This window comes from Pongo abelii, chromosome 1 (assembly GCF_028885655.2).
Source record: "Pongo abelii isolate AG06213 chromosome 1, NHGRI_mPonAbe1-v2.0_pri, whole genome shotgun sequence".
Taxonomy (NCBI): Eukaryota; Metazoa; Chordata; class Mammalia; order Primates; family Hominidae; genus Pongo; species Pongo abelii.
This window is the reverse complement of record NC_071985.2, coordinates 192885592-192910024: the sequence shown is the minus strand read 5'-3', so window position 1 is coordinate 192910024 and position 24433 is coordinate 192885592. Positions and strand designations below refer to the sequence as shown.

Genomic DNA, 24433 nt, shown 5'->3' with positions numbered 1-24433 from the left:
CGAGACCAGCCTGGCCTACATGGTGAAACCCCATCTCTACTAAAACTACAACAATTAGCCGGGCGTGGTGGCATGTGCCTGTAATCTTAGCTACCCAGGATGGTGAGGCAGGAGAATCTCTGGAACCCAGGAGGCAGAGGCTGCAGTGAGCCGAGATCATGCCATTGCACTCCAGCCTAGGAGACAGAGCAAGACTCCATCTCAAAAAAAAAAAAAAAAAAAAAAATCAGTCCTGGAAGAAGTGGCAAATGTTAAAAAAAAAATAATTCAGGAAAGGGGGCACAGCCACACATATATACAGCAGAGAAATACTTGGCTGGGCACGGCGACTCATGCCTCTAATCCCAGCACTTTGAGAGGCCAAGGCGGACGGATGGCTTGAGCCCAGGAGTTCAAGACCAGCTTGGGCAATATGGTGAAACCCTGTCTTTACAAAAAATACAAAAATTAGCTGGGTGTGGTGGTGCACACCTGTAATCCCAGCTACTCAGGAGGCTGAGGTTGGAGGATGACTTGAGCATGGGAGGTCAAGGCTGCAGTGAGCCATCATCGTACCACTAGACGCCAGCCTGGGCAACAGAGCAAGATTTGTCTCAAAAACAAACACTAAAAAGCATAGTAATACTCAGTGTAGGATACACTGATAAAGTAGAGGCTGTGGTCCAAGGTGAGAGGCTTAGTAATGCTATAGCCTTTCACTTCTGCCCTAAACATACAAATGAAAGAAAAAATATGTTTATAAGCCCTTTATTTTGGTGGGAACCAAAGAATGGCTTTCCTCAGGCCAGAAACTAGTAGGACACCCTGAAAGCCAGAACTAGATTGGCTACCAGGATATGTCAGTCCAAAGATGAGTATACAAGAATCCCAAACATTTGAGGAGTTCTAAAATCATGAAAAAGAGAGGCACCATGGAGACAGAAGAAGCCCCAACAAAACAGAGTAAACAGAGCAATCAGAATAGGACTATAGGATGGTATGGTGGCTCACACCTGTCATCTCAGCATGAGGCAGGAGGATCACTTGAGCCCAGGAGTTTGAGACCAGCCTGGGCAACATAGTGAGACCCTATCTCTATAAAATAAAATAAAATTTAAAAAGAATAAGACTTTAGAAACATTAGCATCCCCAGAGATGAAAGACGGTATTGCATCATAGACAATAGTTAGCTAAAGAGCTTGGAAGTTAAAAACAGTCTGAAATAGGCCAGGCACAGTGGCTTAAGCCTGTAATCCCAGCATTTTGGGAGGCCAGGGCGGATGAATCACCTGAGATCAGGAGTTCGAGACCAGCCTGGCCTACAATGGTGAAACCTCATCTCTACTAAAAATACAAAAAATTAGCTGGGCATGGTAGCAGGCACCTGTAATCCCAGCTATTTGAGAGGCTGAGGCAGGAGAATCACTTGAACCTGGGAGGCAGAAGTTTCAGTGAGTCGAGATTGCGCCACTGCACTCCAGCATGGGTGACAGAGTGAGACTCCATCTCAAAACACACACACACACACACACACACACACACACAAACTTAGTCTGAAATAAAATCTTCAAGAACCATATAGCAGCAGAGAGGCAGATTAAGTCTACAACTCGGTGGTCCTCCCCTTCTAGGAGGTCACCAGGTAGATGCTGAACTTAGTGTGGACACCCAGTTAGCACAGTGCACTACAGCCTAGAACTCCTGGGCTCAAGCAAACATCCCACCTCAGCCTCCTGAGTAGCTGGGACCGCAGGCATGTGCCACAGTGCCTGGCCTTTGTTTCTGAATTTATAAGATGGAGAAAGTTGTACTCAAGGATATCAAAGGTCTCTTCCAACTAAAAATGTCCTAGAATCTTAGATTCTCTTTTAGTGGACTCTGAATCATAAGGCAATCAAGCAAAGAAAGAAAGCAGAACACTGAACCCATCAAACAACCCTCACTTCTCAGTGGAGAGCTACGCAAAGGAAATTGCCCTGCCTCATTCCTGCCCAAGTTCTACTTCATCCCACCTCTTCCCCTTCCGTGGCTCGGCCTGCAGCTCCCTCCCTTCCCTCTGTCCTGTCTCTTGTCCCTGTGACTTCTCTGTCTCTTCCCCCTGTGCCTGCCTCAGTCACCAGTCACTCAAACCCTCTTCCTACTTCATGTCCAGACCATCTTCCTTCTCTGGCCAGTTTCTCTTCTTCCCAACTCCCTGCCTGGACCACCTCCACCCCGGCTTATTCCCCTGCTCCTCCCACCACCTGCCTTCTTCCACTCCCTCTCTCTTCCATTTGCTGCCTCTTCCGACTTGCTCCCCTCTTCTCCCACACCCTTCCCTTTACCCCTGCCCCACTTCCTCACCTATTTCTTCCACCTCCTGCATGAGCCTTGGGCCCAGATAGGCCTCCTCTGCTCCTGCTAAGACATCTGCCCCAACCAGCCCTCACCAGGCCTGATGATTCCCACAGTCCACTGGGCATGCCCTGTGTCCCTACCAGTGAGAACCTGGCTTGTCCCAGATCTCCTGGGAATGTGATACTCAGCATCCTGGTGACCCAGTGAACATGGAGGACGCTGGATGATGACCAGCAGACATACAGTGTGGAGGGGCATCTGCCTCAGATAAGGGCCTCTTTTCCAAGACTGGGTTCTCAGCAACCACCATGTCTTGGTTATCTTGCTGCCTGAGGTTAGCGTGTGCCTCCATTCCCATTCCTTACATCAAATTTAAGTGGAGATCTTATTATTTGTACATAACAGATTCTACAGGGATTAAAGTGCAGGGAAAACTGCAAGTAGACTCTGAATTCTGATTATTCCTATTAATTTCAACAGTTAGGTCATGGGCACTCTGATAACACACACAGACACAGACCATCTTGCACAAATGGTTCACTGTTGCTGTCAGTGAAACAACCAGGTTTCCATCTAAGTCCTGGGGCTTGCTTCACAGAAAGCCAATGACTAAGACAACGAGTACTGACAGGAAAGAAGGCTTTAGGCTTTAACTGGGTGCTGCAGCCAAGAAGATGGGAGCTCTATCTCCAATCTATCTCCTTGACTGGTTAAAATTAGGGATTTATATAGCAGGGAAGAAATACAACAATTTGTTGGAAAACAGGAACTAGGGAGGGGTAAGGAAACAAAACCAGGGGTCTGGCATCTCATTATTTGGATGAGGCAATCTGGTGAGTTTCAGTTCTTTGATACTTTCCAAGAGGCCTCAGGGTCCTTTCTGGAGGAAGGAACTCAGATAAAAGGAATATAAGTTTCAAGCTTTCAGACCAGAAGAGTCAATTTCTATGTTTATCCAAGGTCAATTTCAATGGTTTTTTTTTTTTTTTTTGAGGCAGAGTCTTGCTCTGTTGCCCAGGCTGGAGTGCAGTGGCATGATCACGGCTCACTGCAACCTCCACCTCCTGGGTTCAAGCGATTCTCCTGCCTTGGCCTCCCAAGTAGCTGGGACTACAGGTGCACACCACCACGCCCAGCTAATTTTTTGTATTTTTGGTAGAGATGGGGTTTCACCTTGTTAGCCAGGATGGCCTCGATCTCCTAACCTCGTGATCCGCCCGCCTTAGCCTCCCAAAGTGCTGGGATTACAAGCATGAGCCACCACGCCTGGCCCAATTTCTATGTTTATCTCAAAGAATTGTCTATAGGACTGTGGGATCAGTTTCATTACCATTACCCAATACAGAGGGACCAGCCTGGAAATGTCAGGCAGCTGTAGCCTGATGGTGATGTGAATGGAATACTCCTAAGAAGTTCTGTTTTCCCTGTCCTTTTATATAATCCAGACAACTCGATTTGGATGGCTTGATTTACTTCTATGTCATATTTATCCAATAAAGTCCATTTGGCCATAGAACACATTTAATCTTGGGATGAGGAAACTTTTTTATTTTAACTCCTTAGGAGCAGAGGACTGAGCTTATCATTTCCCCCAGTTCACAACCTACTTTTATCCTTGGCCTGGGCAAGGCCTCTCTTTTGTTTTATTTATTTACTCACTTTCATACCCATTTCTCACTTCTACCACCTTCATTTAAAAAAACTCTCAAAATATCTTGTTATGAATTTGTATCTATTCTTGTAAAATATGTGGTGTTATTTTGTGGCCGTATCTTTAGTTTTTGCACATATTATGCTCTAGATTTCATTTTTTCTATCTTGTCACCCAGCACTCTATTTTTAAGATCTGTCGATGTGTGCATATGTCATCTGTGCTTCTAACTTCTGCACTGCATCCTTAGGGTGTCTCCTCCACATTGTCCTCATTCATTTCCCCAGTGGTGGACACAACCTAGGTTGCCTCCAACTCTGACCATGATGGACAGTTCTGAACTGTATACATGCCCACTTTTGATATATGTGAGAGTTCTCTGGGGTAGGTACCCAGCACTGGGAGCACTGGATTGGAGAGCTGAGTTAGAGAAGAAGGCAGGGGCCTACCCTTAGAAAGACCATCACTTGACTTTCTTGAGTAATATCCAGGTACTGATAGGGACAGGAAGCAGAGAAATTCTAGGCAGAAAAGGGTCCCCAGAGAAAACCCTACCCTCAAACTGAAAAGCCTAAACCACAGCCAAAAGTGAAAACTTATATCCCAGTTTTCCCGCTCAAATGTTGCCTTTTCCTAAACCACCATGGCCCTGCCCTACTCCATCCTGTGCATATAAAAACCCCAGACTCAGCCAGTATATGGGACTATGGCTGGATGTTGGAGAGAAGCAGCCTGACTTCAGAGGGACAGCTTGATGGTATAATTTCAGAGAAGAATCTGGCTGGAGACAGCTGGACTCCAGGGGAAGATTACCAATCCCCCATCCCCTTTTCAGCTTCCCTTCCCGCTGAGAGCCACTTTCACTGGCAATAAAATCCCCCACATTTACCGTCCTTCAATTCCTTCGTGAGACCACATTTTTCCTGGACACTGGACAAGAGCTTGGGAGCCACGAATGCAGATACAAAAGGCTGCCACACTGGCCCTTTGCTCTCACTGGTGGAGGGCAGCTGCCCCATGTGACAAGGCAAAGGGCCCACTGAGCTGTTAACACTTAAGCCATCCACGGACAGCAGAGCTAAAAGAGCACTATAACACACCCTCTGGGGCTTCAGGGGTCATAGGCAGCCCCACCTGGACGCTGCCATGGGGCCTGCATGGAATTTGCTCCTGCCAGTGCCTGAGTGGCCGGCTAGTTTCAGCCACTCTAGTCCACTCACGCACTCCAGTCCCACCTGGTTCACTTGCACGCTCCCTCCTGTGAGGAGTTGAGAGTGGCGGGCTGAGTAAACAAGGCATCCCTGTCACGCGTTCCATGAAGGGGTCAGGGAAATATCCTGCTTCTGTACCATCTCATTCATATCCCAGGAATAATCCACAAAAATCTATTCTGACCACCAAGGCTTTCCCACTTTGAGAATCCACCTCCCGCAGGAAGAGGGAAGGTTTCCAGTGTTTCCATCCAAGCTATGACCAAATGACCCCTGCCCTGGAATATATAAGGTAATGAGGTTTGGGAGGTGATGGTGGTCTAGATCCTACCCAACTGTAGACATTTGATTTTCAGATGATATATGTTGTAGGTGATTAGTGACTATCTGGGCTGGTGGCACAGATGGTAAGAAGAATTTACCAAGACAGTTGTAGGTAAAGAAAGGCAGATTCATTAGAGAAAGTATGAAAATATGTTGCAAGGGTACAATGGGCAGGTCAGCCAGAAAGGAGCTGACTGCAAAGAGACAAAGGCTTACTGGGGATTTTATAGGATGGTGCTGTGTGCTGAAGAGGGCTTTGTACAGTATTGACAATGCCCTGGTTACAGAGAGCTCACATGCAGGTGTCTGGTGATAAGTTGGGTGCAGGAAGATTGTGAGTTATTTGCGCTGGACTGTGAAGAAAGGCATATGTATAGCTTATCTGCTTTTTCTTTTAGCCTTCCCTCTGTCCTGCCAGCCTGATTCATTTTCCCTAATTAGAAATCCACAATATATTTTTAATTTTTTTTGTAGAGATAGGATCTCACTGTGTCACCCAGGTTCATCTTGAACTCCTATTCTCAAGCAATCCTCCTGTCTCAGCCTCACAATTTGGTGGGATTACAGATATGAGCCACCATGCCCAGCCTCAGATGATATTTCAAAAACAGACATAACTGAGGTATAATTTACATGAAATAGAATGCACCCATTTAAAGGGTACAGTTTGATGTATTTTGATAAATGTATACACCTATGGAGCCACCATTCAGATACAGAACATTTTCATCATCCCCCCCAAACTCCTTTGTGATCCTTTGTAGTCAATATCTCCACCCACCCCAAATCCTCAGGCAACACTAACTGACATTTTGTCCCTATAGATTAGTCTTGTGTGTTCTAGAATGTCATTTAACAGTATTTACCTTTTGTGCTTGATATCTTTCATTCAGTATTGTTTTTGCAATACATTTATTTTGTTGCCTGCAGTGCAGAGGATTGGTTCCCGGACAGCCACAGATAAAATGCTTGGATGCTCAAGTCCTTCAAATAAAATGTCATAGTATTATATGTAACATACACACATCCTCCTGTATACTTTAAATCATCACTTGATTATTTATAATACCTAATATAATGTAAACTCTATGTAAATAGTTATACTGTATTGTTTTTATTTGTATTATTTTTGTCTTGTTTTGTTTTTTTTTGAGACTGAGTCTCCTCTGTCACCCAGGCTGGAGTGCAGTGGCGTGATCTCGGCTCACTGCAACCTCTGCCTCCCAGGTTCGAGCGATTCTCCTGCCTCAGCTTCCTGATTCCAGGAGCGGACCACCATGCCCAGCTAATTTTCATATTTTTAGTAGAGACAGGGTTTCGCCATATTGGCCAGGCTGGTCTTGAACTCCTGACCTCAAGTGATCTGCCCACCTTGGCTTCCCAAAGTGCTGGGATTACACACATGAGCCAACCCACCTAGACTTATTTGTATTATATTTATTGTATTTTTATTTTTTAAAACATTTTTGATCCGTGGTTGATTGAATCTGCAGATGCAGAACCTGTGGGTATGGAGGACTGACTGTATTATCAGCAATTCATTCTCCTTAGTGCTGAGTATTATCACATTATTGTAATACACCACAGATTGTTTTTTCACTGCACCTATTGCTAGATGTGACAGTTTTCAATATGTGGCTTCTCAACTCCAAATCTACCCTTCATTGCCTGTTCTGCATAGTGGCATAGCACCATTAACCATGTCTCCTTTGCAGTGAGAACAGTGTTGAGTTTTGTCAGTAGATGGCGCTGGTAGGACACTGCTGGAGGGAGAAACTTCTGGAGCCAGTGTGCTCCTGTTTTGCTTCTCTTTCTCCTCTAGTGCGCTGCTGCGAGGGGCAAATGCACGGGGACATCCATTAGGGTTCTGCCCTGGCTGCGCGTCCCCAGCACGTTCATGCCTCTGAGCTCACAGCCCCACCCCTAGCCCCGTGCCCACCTCCCACAGCCCTCCCCACATGGACTGTACCCATCTCAGGCCTTGTACGGAGGTGAGCGGCCCTGGCCCTCTGACTCCCGGTGTGCCAGCTGCCAGCATGGCCCACCAGCTCCCTGCAGGGTTTCCATGCCTCCCAGGCCTTGGATGACTCTGCCTGTGAGTAGGTTCCTGATTCTAACTCTCCCTGTGCATATGCCTGCCAGCCTTGCCTGCCTGTACCTGGGGGTGTTGCCTGCTTACCTGAGATTCTAGACCAGGTTTGGGCTGGGAAACCCAGCACGCTTCTTCACATCACATTCATTACACATTTTCCAACCAGGTTCGAATCCCAGCTTTAAGGAGAGGGCCCTGTTCCAATTTGTTCCTTTCTTGGGCACTCTCCTTCAGCCTTAGGATAGTCTTTAGAGTTCCATTTACACCTTCAGAGTTACTCCTCTGCTAGAATTAATCTTTTTTTAAAAAAATAAATTTTATTATATATATTTAAGGTACACAACATGGTGTTATATAAGATGCATATATATAGTAACATGGTTACTATAGTGGAACAAATTAACATATCCATCATCTCACATAGTTACTCATTTTCTCCCCTGTGGCAAGAACAGCTATAATCTACTCATTTAGCAAAAATCCTGAATAAAATACACTATTATTAACTAGAGTCCTTATGTTGTACATTAGGTCTTTCCATTTGTTCATCCTACATATCTGCTGCTTTGTATCCTTCGACCTACATTCCCCATTTCCTTCCCCACCACACCGACCCTGGTAACCACCGTTTTATTCTCTATCTCTTTATATTTGGCTTTTTTTTGGATCCCACACATAAGTAAGATCATATATTTTTCTTTCCGTGTCTGGCTTATTTAGCATAATGTCCTTCAACTTCTTTCACATTGTAGCAAATAGCAGGATCTCCTCCTTTTTAAAGGCTGAATAATATATATGTTACATATATAACATATATGTAACTTATATATATAACTGTTATATATATATCAGTTATATATATAATATGTTTATCCATTCATCATTGTTTCTATATCTTACCTGTAAGATATAGAACATTATCTTATAGGTAAAATAATGTGAATAATGCTGAAATAAACATGGGAGTGCAGATACCTTTATGAGGTGGTGATTTTATTTCCTTTGGGTTTATATGCAGAAGAGGGATTGCTGGGTCATATGGTTTTTTGTTTGTTTTGTTTTGTTTTGTTTTTGAGATGGAGTCTCGCTCTGTCGCCCAGGCTGGAGTGCAGTGGCGTGATCTCGGCTCACTGCAAGCTCCGCCTTCCGGGTTCACGCCATTCTCCTGCCTCAGCCTCCTGAGTAGCTGGGACTACAGGAGCCCGCCACCACGCCCAGCTAATTTTTTGTATTTTTAATAGAGACGGGGTTTCACCGTGTTAGCCATGATGGTCTCGATCTCCTGACCTCGTGATCCGCCTGCCTTGGCCTCCCAAAGTGCTGGGATTACAGGCGTGAGCCACCGCACCCGGCCCATATGGTATATTTTAATTGGGATTATATGGTTATATTTTAACTTCTTTAGGAACTTCCTTACTGTCTTCCATAATGGCTGTACCAATCTACATTCAGCCAACTGTGTATAACGGTTTCCTTTTCTCCACACCCTTGCCAATGCTTGTTATCTCTTGTCTTTCTGATAATAGCTATCCTAACACATGCGAGGTGCTATCTCATAATGTTTCTGATTTGTATTTCCTTGATGATTAGTGATGCTGAGCACCTGTTCATGCACTTGGTAGCCATTACTATGTCATCTTTGGAGAAATGGCTATTCAGATTTTTTGCTCACCCCCTTTTTTTTTTTTTTTTTTTTGAGATGGAGTCTTGCTCTGTCACCCAGGCTGGAGTGCAGTGGCGCAATCTTGGCTCACTGCAGCCTCCACCTCCCAGGTTCAAGTGATCCTCCTGCCTCAGCCTCCCAAGTAGCTGGGATTACAGGCACGCATCACCATGCCTGGCTAATTTTTGTATTTTTAGTAGAGACGGGGTTTCACCATGTTGGCCAGACTGGTATTGAACTGACCTCAGGTGATCCACCCGTCTTGGCCTCCCAAAATGCTGAGATTACAAGTGTGAGCCACCTCGCCTGGCCTGGTTTTATGAGTTCTTTATAAATCTTGGATATTAACCCTTTATCTGATATGTGGTTTCCAAATATTTTTCTCAATCTGTAGGTTGTCATTTCCTTTTGTTGATTGTTTACTTTGCTGTGCAGAAGGTTTTCAGTTTTAAATAGTCCCATTTATTTGTTTTTGCTTTTGTAGCCTGAGCTTTTGGTGTAACATCCAAGAAATCACTGCCAAGACTAATGTCAAGGAGCTTTTCTCTTATGTTTTCTTCTAGGAGTTTTATGGTTTCAGATCTTACATTTAGGGCTTTTACTCATTTTGAGTTGAATTTTGTGCCTGGTGTAAGATAAGGGTCCAGTTTCATTTTATTGCTTGTGAAAACCCTGTTAATAATTTTTATATTAAAATTTTCTTCAAATTACTGTGTGGTTTCTATATTCTGGTTGAACCTAATAGATGTACTAGACATTTGTATTGTTTCCAATTTGGGGCTATTGTGAATGAAGGGTTATATGTTTTCTTGCTATTGAGTTGTATGAGTTCTTTATAAATCTCGACTATATGATTTATAAAGAAGCTGCCATAAACGTTCTTGTCTTTGTGCAGAAATATGTTTTCATTTTTCTAATAAACACCTAGGAGTGGAACTTTTGGGTCATGTGATAAGTACATGTTTACCATTATAAGAAATTGCCAATCTTTTCCAAAATGGTCGCACAACTTTATATTTCCATCAAAAATGCTGCTCCATATACTTGCCAACACTTGATATTGCCAGTCATTAATTTTAGGCATTCTGTGGATATGCACTTTCCTGATGGCTAATGATGAGTATCCTTTCATGTGCTTATGTATATCTCCTCTTGTGATTGTTCAAATCTTTTTACTTCAGTTGTCTTGTTATTAAGTTGTCATCTTGTTATGAGTCTTAAATGGTATATTTCAAAAAGGGAATAAAATTAATATTTATGATATCCAATCTATCTTTTAATTTTTTGGGGGTTAGTGCTTCTTAAATTCTCAGAAATTATTCTCTGTCATAAAGTTGTGAAAATTTTTTCCTATATTTTCTTCTAGGAGTTTTCTAATTTTAGCTTTTATGTTTAGGTCTATGGGTTCATTTTTGTACATAGTGTAAAGTAGGATCAAGGTCTGTATTTTTCCATCTAAATATCCTGTTGCTGCACCATTTGATGAAAAGACTATTGGGCTGAGTGTGGTGGCTCACACCTGTAATCCCAGCACATTGGCAGGCGGAAGCAGGTGGATCGCCTGAGGTCAGGAGTTCAAGACCAGCCTGGCCAACATGGTGAAACCCCGTATCTACTAAAAATACAAAAATTAGCCGGGTGTGGTGGCACACGCCCATAGTCCCAGCTACTCAGGAGGCTGAAGCAGGAGAATCACTTGAACCTGAGAGGCAGAGGTTGCAGTGAGCCGAGATCGTGCCACTGCACTCCAGCCTGGGCGACAGAGCAACATTCTGTCTCAAAAAAAAAAAAGAAAAAAGAAAAAAGAAAAGAAAAAAAAACAATTACTTTAGCACATTTGTTGAAAATCAATTGATCTATTAATCGATTTCAGCAATCTCTGTTCTGTTCTATTGATATATATATGTCTATTCTTAGGCCAATACCATTGTTACTTTATAATAAGTCTTGCCATCAGGTAGCATAAGTCTTTCAACTTGGTTCTTCTTTTTCAAAATTGTTTTTACTATTGAAGGTCTTTTGTATTTCCAAATACATTTTACTATCAGCATGTCAATTTCTCCAAAAATCCTGCTGAGATTTTTATGGAAAGTGCATTGTATCTAGGAATCAATTTGGGTAGAACTGACAGCTTCACAATGTTGTTCTTTTAAGTCCATGAACATGGTATAACCCTCCATAAAGTTAACTCCTTAGATCTTTAATTTCTCCCAGCAGTGCTTACTACTTTCCAGTGTATAGGTCTTATATTTTGTTAAATTTACCCCTAAGTTTTTCATGTTTTTAAATGCTAGTGTAAAAATTATTGTTTTTAAATGTTATTTTCTAAAGTTATTTTTAATAGTATACAGAAATAACATTGATATTTGCTTATTGGCTTCATTTCCTGAGTCTTTGACAAATTTATTGTAGTTTTTTTCCCTTAGATGTTTCTGTGTACACAATCGTGCCATCTGTTAATAAAGGCAACTTTACTCCTTCTGTGTGAATCTATATACCTTTTATTTATCTGTTATACCCCTTACCATATTGACTAAGACTGCCAGTACAATGTTGAATAGAAATAGTAAAAGCAGACATTCTTTCTTATTCCTGATCTGAGGGGGAGAGTGTCTAGTTTTCATCATTATGTATCACATTAGCTCTAAGTTTTTCATAAATGCCCTTTTGGGGGTTAAGGAAGTTTTTTTCTATTTCTAATTTGTCAAGAGTTTTTGTTTTTTTTTTTTCCCATTATAAATGAGTATTGAATTTGGCCAAATTCTTTTTTTTTTTTTTTTAGATGAGTCTCACCCAGGCTGGAGTGCAGTAGCCGGCTTACTGCAACCTCTGCCTCCCAGGTTCAAGCGATTCTCCTGTCTCAGCCTCCCGAGTAGCTGGGACTACAGGCGCCCGCCACCACACCTGGCTAATTTTTTGTATTTTTAGTAGAGACAGGGTTTCACTGTGTTAGCCAGGATGGTCTCGATCTCCTGACCTCGTGATCTGCCCGCCTCAGCCTCCCAAAGTGCTGGTAGGCCCGCGCCCAGACTGGTCAAATTCTTTTTATGCATCTATTGAGATGATCACATGCTTTTCTCCTTGTTTTCTATTTGTGTTATCATTCTTTGTTCCTTTTTTCTGCTTTTCCTACCTACTCTTAGATTGTATATTTTTAATATTGCAACTTATCTCCATTGTTTATTGACTAATTGTTTATTTTTTCTTTCTTTTTATTTCTAGTGTTCATGCATCTTTAACCACAGTCTACCTTTCAATATTATATGTAACTTCAAATACAATGTAAAAACATAGTATACTTCTGTTTTTCCTGTCCCATTCCTTATGTTATTGTTACCATACAGTTTTCTTCTACATAAGTTATTCACCCCAAAATAAATGGTTGTCGTTTTTTATTTGTTTGTTTTTGCTCAAAGCAATTATCTTCTAAGAAAATAAACAAAAAGTATTTTATATTTACACATGTATTTCTGGTGCTCTTCATTCTTTTGTATAGATCTGAATTCCATTTGGTATCATTTTCCTTCAGCCTGAATAATTTGCTTTAATATATTTTAAAGTGAAAAATTATGGCAACAAATTCTCTCATCTCATCCCCAGCCCCAAGCAATCACTAATCTACTTTTTGTCTCTATAGATTTGCCTTTTATGGACATTTCCTATAAATGGAATCATACAATACATGATTTTTTTGTGACTGGCTTTTTTTGCTTAGCAAAATGTTTTCAAGGCCATCCATGTTGTAGCATGTATCAGTACTTCTTTCCTTTTTATTGCTATAATATTACATTGTATGGACATACCATGTGTTTAGCCATTCAACAGGTGATACACACTTGGGATATTTCCACTTTTTGGCTATAATGAATAATACTGCTAGGAGCATTCACGTACAAGCTTTTGTGTGGACATATGTTTTCAATTATCTTCTGTATATACTTAGGAGAAGAATTGCTAGGTCTTATGGCAACTGTATGTTTAACCTTTTGAGGACTGTCAAACTGGTTTCCATAGTGGCTACATCATTCTACATTTCCAAAAGTTTCCAATTTCTCCATATTCTCACCACCACCTGTTATTGTCTTTTTTTTTTTTTTTTTTTTTTTATACGGAGTCTCGCACTGTCACCCAGGATGGAGTGCAGTGGCATGATCTCGGCTCACTGCAAGCTCCACCTCCCGGTTTTACGCCATTCTCCTGCCTCAGCCTCCCGAGTAGCTGGGGCTACAGGTGCCCTCCACCACGCCTGGCTAATTTTTTGTTTTTTTAGTAGAGATGGGGTTTCACCATGTTAGCCAGGATGGTCTTGATCTCTTGACCTCGTGATCCGCACGCCTCGGCCTCCCAAAGTGCTGGGATTACAGACGTGAGCCACCGCATCCCGCCATCTGTCTTTTTTTAAATCTTAGCCACTCTACTGGATGTGAAGTAATATCTCACTATGGCTTTGATTTGCGTTCCAAGTGCAACAATGAATATCATTTCATGTACTTATTAGCCATATGTATATCTTCTTTGGAAAAGTGTCAATTCAGATCCTTTGCCCATTTTTAACTTTTTTGTATATTTATGATTGAGATGTCAAGAGTTCTTTACGGCAATGAGGGGGAATCCATTTCTTTGACTTCAGCTTCTGGAGACTGCTCACATTCTTTGGCTCATTCTCCCCTTCATCCATCTTCAAAGCCCCTAACACCACATCTCTCTGACTATTGTGCACTCAGAATGGTCTGACTCCCTCTGACCGCAGATGAGAAAGATTTCCTTTTTAAAAAAAAAATTTTTTTTGAGACAGAGTTTCACTCTGTCCACCCAGGCGGTAGTGCAGTGGCACCATCATAGCTCACTGCAGCCTCAAACTCCTGGGCTCCAGCGGCTCACTTCAGCCTCCTGAGTAGCTGGGATTACAGGCGCTCGCCAGCACACCCAGCTAATTTTTAAACTTTTTTAGAGACAGGGTCTTGCTATGTTGCCCAGGCTGGTCTCAAACTCTTGGCCTCAAGCGATGCTCCCACCTTGGCCTCCCAAAGTATTGGGATTACAGGTATGAGTGACCATGCCTGGCCCAGACTTCCCACTGGTAAGCACCCATGTGATTAGACTGGGCCCAGATAATTATCCCAGATAATCCAGGATAACCTCCCTATCTCCAAGTCCTCAAAATACTCATATCTGCAAAGTCCCTTTTGCCATGTCAATTAACATCATCACAGATTTGAGGATTATAATGTATCTTCACAGAGCCATTATTCTGCCTACCATACCACCACCACCACAGATGATGCTTCAATGCAAATTCTTACATGTATCTGTTTCATGGATCTATATACAAATGTACTGATCATAAGGTCTGCATAATAATTGGACCAGGTAGTGTCAGATTGTTCCCCAAAATGGCTACACCACCCTCATTCCAACATTAGAATCGGAAATTCCTGTATCTTCATGTCCTTGCCATCATTTGGTATTATCCAGCTTTCTCATTTTTGCTGGTCTCTTGTAGGTGTAAATTGATCTCATTGTTGCCTTAATTTGCATATTAATTATTAATATTAAAAGTTCTTCCTTGCCCTTAATTCACAAAAGTACTTATCTTACTTTTTTAAATTAACTTTACATTTTACCTTTCAATTTTGAATCTGTCAAGCCATCTAGGGCTTATGTTTATATCTTGGTTTAGGTAGGGATACTTTCTTTGTCCAGATAGTGACACAGTCTTTTTCCAGTTATAGTTATGGGATCTTGCTATGTTCCCCAAACTAATTTGGAACTACTGGTCTCAAAGGATCTTTTTGCCTCAGCCTCCCAAAGTGTTGGGATTATAGGTGTCAGCCACTGTGCCCAGCCAAATTTTCCTAACATATTTATACAATCCATTTCCCCCTGTTGTTTTAACATGCTCCCTTTATCATATATTAATTTTCCAGATATTCATGTTTCAATCTTTGTGCACCCTTTTTTACACAGAAGTTAATCTAGCCATTCATGGACTTGTATTACTGCACATAAATTGTAAAGTAAGTTTACTTCTTAAAATGCCAACTGAAGGCCGGGTGTGGTGGCTCACGCCTGTAATCACAGCAGGTTGTAGGCCAAAGCAGGCGGATCACCTTAGGTCAGGAGTTCAAGACCAGCCTGGCCAATATGGTGAAACCTCGTTCCTACTAAAAATACAAAAATTAGCCGAGCGTGGCGGTGTGCACCTGTAGTCCCAGCTACTCAGGAGGCTGAGGCAGAAGAATCGCTTGAACCCAGGAGGTGGAGGTTGCAGTGAGCTGAGATCGTGCCACTGCACTCCAGCCTGGGCAACAGAGCGAGACTCCATCTCAAAACAAATAAACAAAAAACCAACTGAAATGTTGATTCAGATCACATCGAATGAGCTGGGCGCAGTAGCTCATGCCTGTAATCCCAGCTACTCGAAAAGCTGAGGTGGGAGGATCACTTGAGCCCAGGAGTTCAAAGCTGCAGTGAGCAATGACTGACACAGTGAGACCCTGTCTCCTAAATAATAATAATAATATATATGTATATATATAGAATTTATGGATTTGTGGAGAGCTACTATCTTTAAACTATCTCATCGAAGAACAGTGAATTCCATTTATTCAGATTATCTTTTTTTTTTTTGAGACAGAGTCTCGCTCTGTCAGAGTGCAGTGGCGCGATCTCGGCTCACTGCAACCTCTGCCTCCCAGGTTCAAGCAATTCTCTGCCTCAGCCTCCTGAGTAGTTGGGATTATAGGCATCTGCTACCACGCCCGGCTAATTTTTGTATTTTTAGTGGAGAAAGGGTTTCACCATCTTGGCCAGGCTGGTGAACTCTTGACCTCATGATCCACCCACCTCGGCCTCCCAAAGTGCTGGGATTACAGGCGTGAGCCACCACGCCTGGCCGAGATTATCTAACTCTATTAGAATTTGAAAGTTATCTCCATAGAGGCATTACATATTCTTAAATAGTCCCTAGATGTTTAATGACTTTTATTGCTATTGTGGATAATAACTCATACTTATTTTTCATTGGTTTTGGCTGTTATAGAAAAATGCAATTGATTTTTGTAGGGTTATCTCATATCCAGCAACCTTGCTGAATGCTCTTATTAGTCCTAATAATTGATACTGGGGTTTTTTTGGTAGCTTAACAATCAGATGTTAGTGCTTTATTCATGTGTTTTTGCAAGGCACCGTGGTATGGACTAGAAAAGTTGGAATGACACATGAAAGACAATAGGAAAGTCATTGTGAGGCAGGATGCTTTACTAAATTTTTTAAAGAGACAACAAACGACTTGCTCTGTCACTCAGGCTGGAGTGCAGTGGCACAATCATAGCTCACGGAACCCTTAAACTCCTGGGCTCAAGCAATCCTCCTGCCTCAGCCTCCCAAGTAGCTAAGACTACTGGCATGTGCCACCATGTCTGGCCAATTTTTAAATTTTTGGTAGAGATGAGTTCTCACTATGTTGCCCTTGCCAGTTTTGAACTACTGGCCTCAAGTGATCCTCTTGCCTCAGCCTCCCAAAGTGCTGGGATTGATTACATACGTAAGCCACAGTACCTGGCCTATATTTCACTAATATTTTAAAACCTATTACTTTGCTCACTTTTCCTTCTTGCATTTCAGCCTTTCCATCCAGGATCATTTCCCTTAATAACAAACATGTAGGATTGATTGTGTTCCAGGCATTGTTCTTAGATATGTTTGTTCTATCTGAAAAACATCCTTTAGAATTTCTTTGGATCTCAGTTTTTGTTGTCTGCTTTTTGTTTTTTAGGGGGTGGGTGGGGGAGGGTGCAGTTGTTATTGGAAGGAATTGCTGGATAGAAGCATAGAAGTTCTTAAACTCATGAGAGTATAAGCCATGTCTCAGGGAGAGAGCAGCAGTGGGAAAGAGGGAAAAGACAGAATCCTGGGGGGACCCAGAGCTTACATATTGATCTTATGATCCTTCCTTCAAGAGATGATGCTCACGGGAACTGCAAGGCCAAAGGCCAGAGCCAATGCAGTGGAGGTAACCTGGAGGGCTCTTGGGAGGAGGGTGCCAGCCTTGTGCCCGCAAGCACATGCCATGACAACGTTACACTTCTTTTATCCACCTTCTGTACCCTCCAAACCCAACCCTAGGAGGACAATGGATCTGCCCAGAAATGACTAAATATTAACATACTGTTCTGCTCCACCATGAGACAGGGAAAGGAATGGGTGCTCCAGGCATCAGTGACTGATGGAGGGTGCAGCACACAGAAGTCAACCGCTACGTTTACTGCTGGTATCAGGTGTGGCTGCAGTAAGCAAAGCCAAATGCCTGAGCAGAGCTGCTGGACCCAAAAGCTCAGAAAGAAAGGAACAGTGGGTTGACAGCTGCGGCCTTAGCTCCATCTTACCTTCCTTTGTCGTTGGATATCCCTTGTGGAGTCTGTAGAAATAGAAGGCTTTGAGGGCCTGGAAGCAGAGGGCCTGGGAGACAGAGCCAGGAAGCTGCCTGGACCCGTCAGATTTCATGGCTTAAGAACATTGCTGTGACCATAGAGTTCCCAAACAGGAGTCAGAGGCCCATATCTTTCATGCTTTTTTCTGAAATGTACTGCTCTCCCCTGCCTCTCAACCAAGGCATCCTCCTCCTCCTCTTTTTAGCCACCTGGAACCCTGTTTTCTTCCTCCTAGAATGAAGAACCAGCTATAGAAAGCAACACATGAAACCATTTTCAAACTGACTTTAATCATGTTTTGCTGCCCAAATACTGTACATGCAGAAGCCATGTGAAGAATTTTCTCCTCAAGGGAATTGGCAAGAACGTTGTACGAAACAGCCGGCAGTCCCTCCCAGCTGTGCACCTGCCACCCGGGAACCACAACAAGTTAGGAAAGATGCTGCACATAGAAAATGTATAGAGCACAGATATAAAAGGCTAATTGCTTCTTATCTAAACAGTGTGCTTGTCAGTCCCTATCAGCTATCTCTCTCTTTGCAGGATGCATTTGGAAAGTCTAAAAAAAGGGGTTCTTGCCTTCTGTGAGTTTACATGCTAAAGGAGTTGGTTGAGCTATCAGGCCCACTCTTCCTAAGGAAGCAGCTGCCCCACCTTCTGAGATGATGTCTTGTTAAAGACATTCTGGAGGGAGGAGTGGTCTTAAGAAGCAAACTACTTTGAAGGGAAATAAGTTCCCTCTCTCCTCCCATCAGAGAACATTTCCTTTAGAATTCTCAGATCTTCAACTCTCCCGCTGATGTCATCCCAGAAGCAGAAATGAGGAAAGACCCAGCCTCATCTGCTGGTGGGGACACTGACCTACTCAGGATGTAGCTGAGGTTGTGACATCACATCAGCACCTTGAAAATTGTCCATTGTAGATGACCCTTAATTATGTCTCATCATTACACAAGAATAAAAGAGGGAGGACAAACCATGAAGAGAGGAAAGCAGAGTCTGTTAGGATTCCCAGAGTTCTTGTCTGAGGCAGCATCTGGGCGTGGACCAGATGAGGGCCTGCACCCAGCCTGGGCATCAGGGGCTGGAGGAAACCAGCCCACGGAGACAGGAACCAGGTGCACCAGGCTCGCAACCCTCATGTGCTCCGGATCAGAGACTTTTAATTAAAACCGGGAGGGAACCATGGGGAGAGCAGCTAATGCTCCGATTTTGCAGATGAGGAAGTTGAGGCCCAGAAAAGTGAGGAGCCTTGCCCAAGGTCACAGTTTCTGGCAAAACTGTACAGAACAGCCTTTGATTCCCTGTAGCCAGCTGTCCCTGTCCAGATCACTGGCCAATGGGGTGGATGCTCAGTTGCCCCTGGAATTCCCAAGCCCCATTCTGTTAGCCAAGCTGACTGGAACCCAGGCTCAGGGACCCTTCCTGGCATCATTGTGAACTCCTTGGGAGGCCCAAGGCCCTGTCCTTACTGGCCAAATTTCCAGCCAGAGCCCTGGAAGGGTTTCCCAAAGCAGAAACACTCATGCTTTTCAACAAGCACCTGCCCCAAGCCAATCTAGGCCCCTGAGAGAATGCAACTTTCTCTCACTGATGTGGCTTCCCTCACAGGCACAGCCATGCTGGGCCCACACAAGCCCAAGCTCAGGGTTCAGGGGGAGGGGAGGGAGGGAAAGTTGCTTTGCTACATGGAAAGATTAAGCCCTTTATCAGAGAACAAGGTCCCACCGTCGGGCACGCCAACATCTGAGCCACGTTTGTGCAACTCAGCCATCAGAGTTGGTGCCCAAGGAGGCCAAGTTGCTCTCTTTGGCATCACTGACATTGCTCTGAGATGCTCAGGCACGCTTTTAAAAGAACCCTTTCCCAGCCAGACCAGGCCAGTCCAGCCCCCATCAGGCCTCACCTGATTGTGTGGGCTTCCCCTGCTCTTCAATCATGCTTGTTTTGTTTTGCCCCAACCTCTTCTGACGTGAGTGAAAAGGTTGAGGGAGAAGGCAGGGGGATGTGTCCACATTTTCATCTCCTCCCTGACTACTCAGTGAAAGACAGTCCAGTAAAAGAAGCAGCATTTTAAAGAATCTCTTTACATGTCAGGATCCTGGAGAAGAAAACTCTGAGGAGTGGAAGAGAAAGGTAGGAGGAGGCAGGGAAGCAGGGCTCTTCTTTTCCATCTCCCTGCAGCCACTGCAGAAACACTGCTGGACAACCTTCTGGCCCTGAATGATGTGCCATCTCTCCAGCCAGGTGGAGGGCAACTCATCTACAACATCAAGCAAAGGCAGCAATTTCTTGCAGAGTTTGCACAGTGCTAGAGGCAACCAGAGAGACACAAAAGAGGAGCATCACTAAAGCCCCATTGCTTTCTGGGCTGAGGAAGATGGGGAATATGAGGTATTAGGAGGGCTGGAACCCCAGGGGAAGAGGAGCTCAGCATCTCCTGGGCAGCAGGGCATGGAAGAGGGACCCTGGTTGCATGTCAGGGCTCCTGGTAACGTAGGCTAAGATTGTGCTACATTTCATTTCCAAAGAAGTACCCTTGGAGGTCTTTATTGTCTTTAAAAATGGAGGCTTCTGCTCTCCTCAAGGCTGGCAGTAAAGAAGAGATCAGGCATGCTTCCCTGGTGGGTGGCATGACCATGGGAGGACTGGCTTGACCTCAGTGTTCTAACCGGCAGTGATTCCACAGGGGATGAGCTCTATAGGTGGCCTTTCTTGGAGCTCCTGGGTTCTGCCTCAGCCCCCATGAAATGCTGGCATTGCCTGGGACTTGCTGCATCCCAAGAGCCTCCTAAGTGCTCCTTTCCTAGTAGAATTGGGTGGTAGAAGAAACCAGATGGGGAGTCATTTTGGAGATGGTTCTTCCCTGAAGGATCAAGTTCCCCTTGTCAAACCAAGACTTGGCTCCATTTACTGGAGTCTTTTTCATACCAAAGACCCATTGCAGGGAAAAGGAGTCTATGAAGAAAGTGGGACAGAATGAACAGAGCAGAAATACAAAGACAGACGCTCTGAGTCATCCATCACTGTCCCTGCCCACAACCCAACATCACTGCAGGGCCACTCCTGTCTCTGCCATATGCACGGTGAACCTCGCCTGACCAGAGGAGGTGGAATGACAAAGAGCTCCATTCCTGTAACCACTGCAGGGTTTCATCTGGGCGAGGGGGCATCTGGAGCCAGGACACTGAACATGGCAGTGAGTTGGCCCCAGCGTGGGAGACTTCGGGAGGGATCATGTTCCTTCCTTCCCCACCACCCCTCCTCAAACAGCAGATGCTCCCCCACCCCAGCAAACAACCAGGAGTTACACTTGTGCATCCTCCTCTTCTGGGACAGGCTAGCTCCAGAGTGGCTTTTCAGACAAGCCCCTGCATCCAGGATGCTGAGAAACAGACCCTTCAGTGCAGCCACACTGCATCACACAGACGTGTCAGCCTCATACAACTTTACCCTCATGGGGTAAAATCCAGGTGGGGATGAGTAACATATTTGGTGTAAAGGGTTAGAAGAATAATTCCCCAAGGTCGATTTGGGGAGGAAATTACCTTCTTTTAGAGAGGTGGAATAGTGGAGTGGCCCAACTGCTGGGCAGTTTTGGCAGCCGGGGATTGTAGGTAGGTCAGCCCACGTTACCAGCACATCAGACCCCTCCTCCAGCTAGAACCTCCCCTGTGCTAACCCTTCCCCAGAGGCAAGGGGCACCACAGCCTGGAACCCCCCAGTGGCAGGCCTCTCTGCAGGCAGCTCCCCACCAGAGGAATGAGGGTATGGGTAGCCCCCATTTCCTGGGGTGACTGCTGGTCTGGGTATCACCACTCAGTGCTACATCCGCAAACATCTATACTGTCCTGTGGGTCACTAACAACCCTATCATCCCAAAGGTTTAGAGTATCTTCACACCACCCTGACAGTGACTGCTCTAGAGGTGAATATATCATAAACAGGAGATTAAAATACCCTTTTGCAAGGGAGTTTCCTTCTTGATCCCCCACTAGGGTCGAGGAGGACAGAGCCCTTTGTCCATTTCTAAGAACTTGACGAATGCAATGGGCCTGGGGAGAGCATTTCCGCCTAAAGAGAAAACTCAGCCCAGTGGCCTCCTCCCCATCTCTATGCACCCAATGGTCTCTTTCTCTGATAATATAAGAATAGAGGCTCAGGCAGAGACAGGAGCCTGGGAGCTAACTCCGTTCATTTCCTTCCTGCCCTTACCCACGTCTTGTCCTGTGGGCAGGCCAGGTGGAGTTCTGGCTTCTTCCCCTATCTTTCTTGGGAGATGTTATAGGACTCTGGCTTCAACGTAATGCAGAACCATGCCAGCCAAGGAGGCCCTTTGGGCTGAGATGACCTATCTGCAAGGCGCCACTGCCTCCATGCCCCTCCGACTTTGGTTATGAATGGAGGCCCCAGGTCATTCAGACCCCAAGACCTTTCTACTGCTACCCCAGGTAGCGTACCCCTGCCTCAGGTGCTGGGGCCACAGCCATTTCAGCACCTGGGGATAATGCCTGGGGAGAGGTGGAAAGAGGGCCTTCCCCACACCTCCACTGTCCTGCTGCTTTCTTCCCTACCAGATACAAACCCAAGGGCTGCTCTGTCTATCTCCTGAGCAACCTCTCGCCTTTCACCCTAGAGCTGAGGAGGGACAGGGACAGGTCTGGGCATTCCTGAGTCAGACTTCAGGATTCTCATGGGACAGATTTCACAGGGTCCAGTTCAGGCACTGGTCCCCACCAACAGGGCCCAGTTGTCAAATCAAGTCAAGGTTTGAGTGGCTGTGAGAAGCTCCAACCAGACATGGGTGAGAAAGCAAGCAGAGGCAGGTGGGTGCCTGGAGCAGATGGCTCTGCAGAGGGCAGCAGTGGGGCACAGGAAAGCAGGGAAGCCCGGGGTGGGTAAGTATTGCTTAGACAGAGCTGGTGATGGTGGCAGACGAGAGTCCGGAGCCAGGCTGCTGGAGCCCAGCTAAGTCTGAGCTCCCAGACAGGGACCCTGGTCTGGAAATGCACAAAAACTGGAGCCCCAAATGAACAACTTCATGCAGCGAATCCCCAAATGTCAGATGGGATCCTCAACAGTGGCAGGGAACAAGTCAGCCTCAGCCCTCCTTATTCCAGCAAACAGCCCTACCCACAGCACCTCCTTACCGAGTCATGCCCACCAGGAATGAGCCCCGAGGGGGTCAGGGCCACCCTCAGGGCCTCAGGAGGACTGTCTGCTTTAGCAGATAACATGCCCTCTGTGGCTGCCTGCCCAGGCCCACTGGCAGAGCTCCTTCGGCACGGCGGAGTGGGGAGGCTTCAAGAGACAGGAGATGAAGAACAAATGCTAAGGGGACACCTGGCCAGGAACCCTGGAACCAAGACCTCGTGCTTCACTGGAAGAAGGAGGAGGTTCCAGCCTCACAGAGAAAGTCATTTCTAAGCCCTCAGTCCCCTGGGTACCCTCTGCCTCCCTGGGGCCCTGGCCAGGGAGCTAGGTGGGCATGCTACATGCTGCAGAACGCATTCAGTGGCAGGAAGAGCTGCTGGAGCAGCTCTGGTGGGGTGGGGTTCCCAGAGGGCCCTCAGTGTGGCCAGCTGCAGCGGATGCTACATTTCTCAGAAAACAGCGGCAGAGCCGGGAGAGTCAAGAGTGCAACAAAAGACAAGACAGAAAACAAAGCAGAGACCACCAGGAGCAGGCACAGGTGAAGAACACACAGGCTCTGCCCCAGGCCAGGAGCAGGCAGCACTGACCAGTGGCCGCGTGCCCCACCTCCACCCCAGAGACTCTCAGGGTGAGTCGTGTCCACACAACACTCCTTTGGGTTTCTTTTCAACAAGACACAAAGAGACATGGAGACATTTCAGCCCATATCATCACCAGGAGTGACTATACCCAGACAAATGAACAGATAGAACGTGGTCACGTACACACACACACACGCACGCACGCACACACGCACACATTACAGTCTCTACTGCCAGCTGGGATGAGCCCAGTAGCCAACAGGCATGCAGCAGGACAAGGGGTCCAGAAAGACACGAAGACTATATACAGGGGAGGACATGGGGCCAGCAGGCACCCCTCCCCACACCACCATCCTGGCCTCTTCCTGACATCCTTAAGAGCATGAGGGGCTGGTGGCACTCTCCAGGGAAGACTGGGACAGGCGCCTGGTGAGGGATCCGAGTGTGGAGTCTGCCACTGAGGAGGTGGGGAAGAGTTTGTACCAGCCCGTGACCGCGGCACTGAGGTCCAGCTCGTCCAGCATGATCTGGGCCATGCCCATGAAGCACTTGTGGTCCATGCGGCCATAGTCTCCCCAGACGATCACCTGCCAGGAAGAAGAGAGGGAGGGAGTGAGCCACCTCCCTGACTCCAGGACTGCGCAGCAGGCCCAGGAACCTACAAGTTTCAGCAGGGCACAGATGGAGCAGAGGAAGCCAGAACTCAGACTGATTTCACACAATAATTTACTGAGCACTTGTGTGTTAGATACGATCCTATGGATTTTACCTAGATTCTTTCTTTCAATTGTTATAACAAGCCATGTAGGTAGGGGTGCTCTGTATCATTATTTCCACGGAGGAAACTGTAGCTCAGAAAGGTTAATTAGCTAACCTAAAGTTGCACAGTAACTTGTGGCAGAGCTTCGATTAGGATCCGGTTGTGTGACTCCAGAGCCTCCCAGCATTTCAGATAACAGCCTTCCCCAGGAAGGGGCGAACTGACAGTTCAGGACTTGGCCATAGCTCT

General features: G+C 45.3%; 1 protein-coding gene across 3 annotated transcripts in view; it reads right to left on the bottom strand.

Annotated features, from left to right (window-relative positions):
• Positions 1-17959: 17959 nt before the first annotated feature.
• Positions 17960-24433, bottom strand: part of RIMS3 (regulating synaptic membrane exocytosis 3) — a 45008-nt gene continuing 38534 nt past the window's right edge. For all 3 annotated transcript variants that reach the window (XM_009251876.4, XM_054537443.2, XM_024238598.2), the window contains exon 8: positions 17960-24011. In XM_009251876.4, coding sequence (XP_009250151.1) covers positions 23799-24011 — 213 coding nt within the window. In that variant the 3' untranslated portion in view covers positions 17960-23798. The remainder of the gene's footprint in view (positions 24012-24433) is intronic.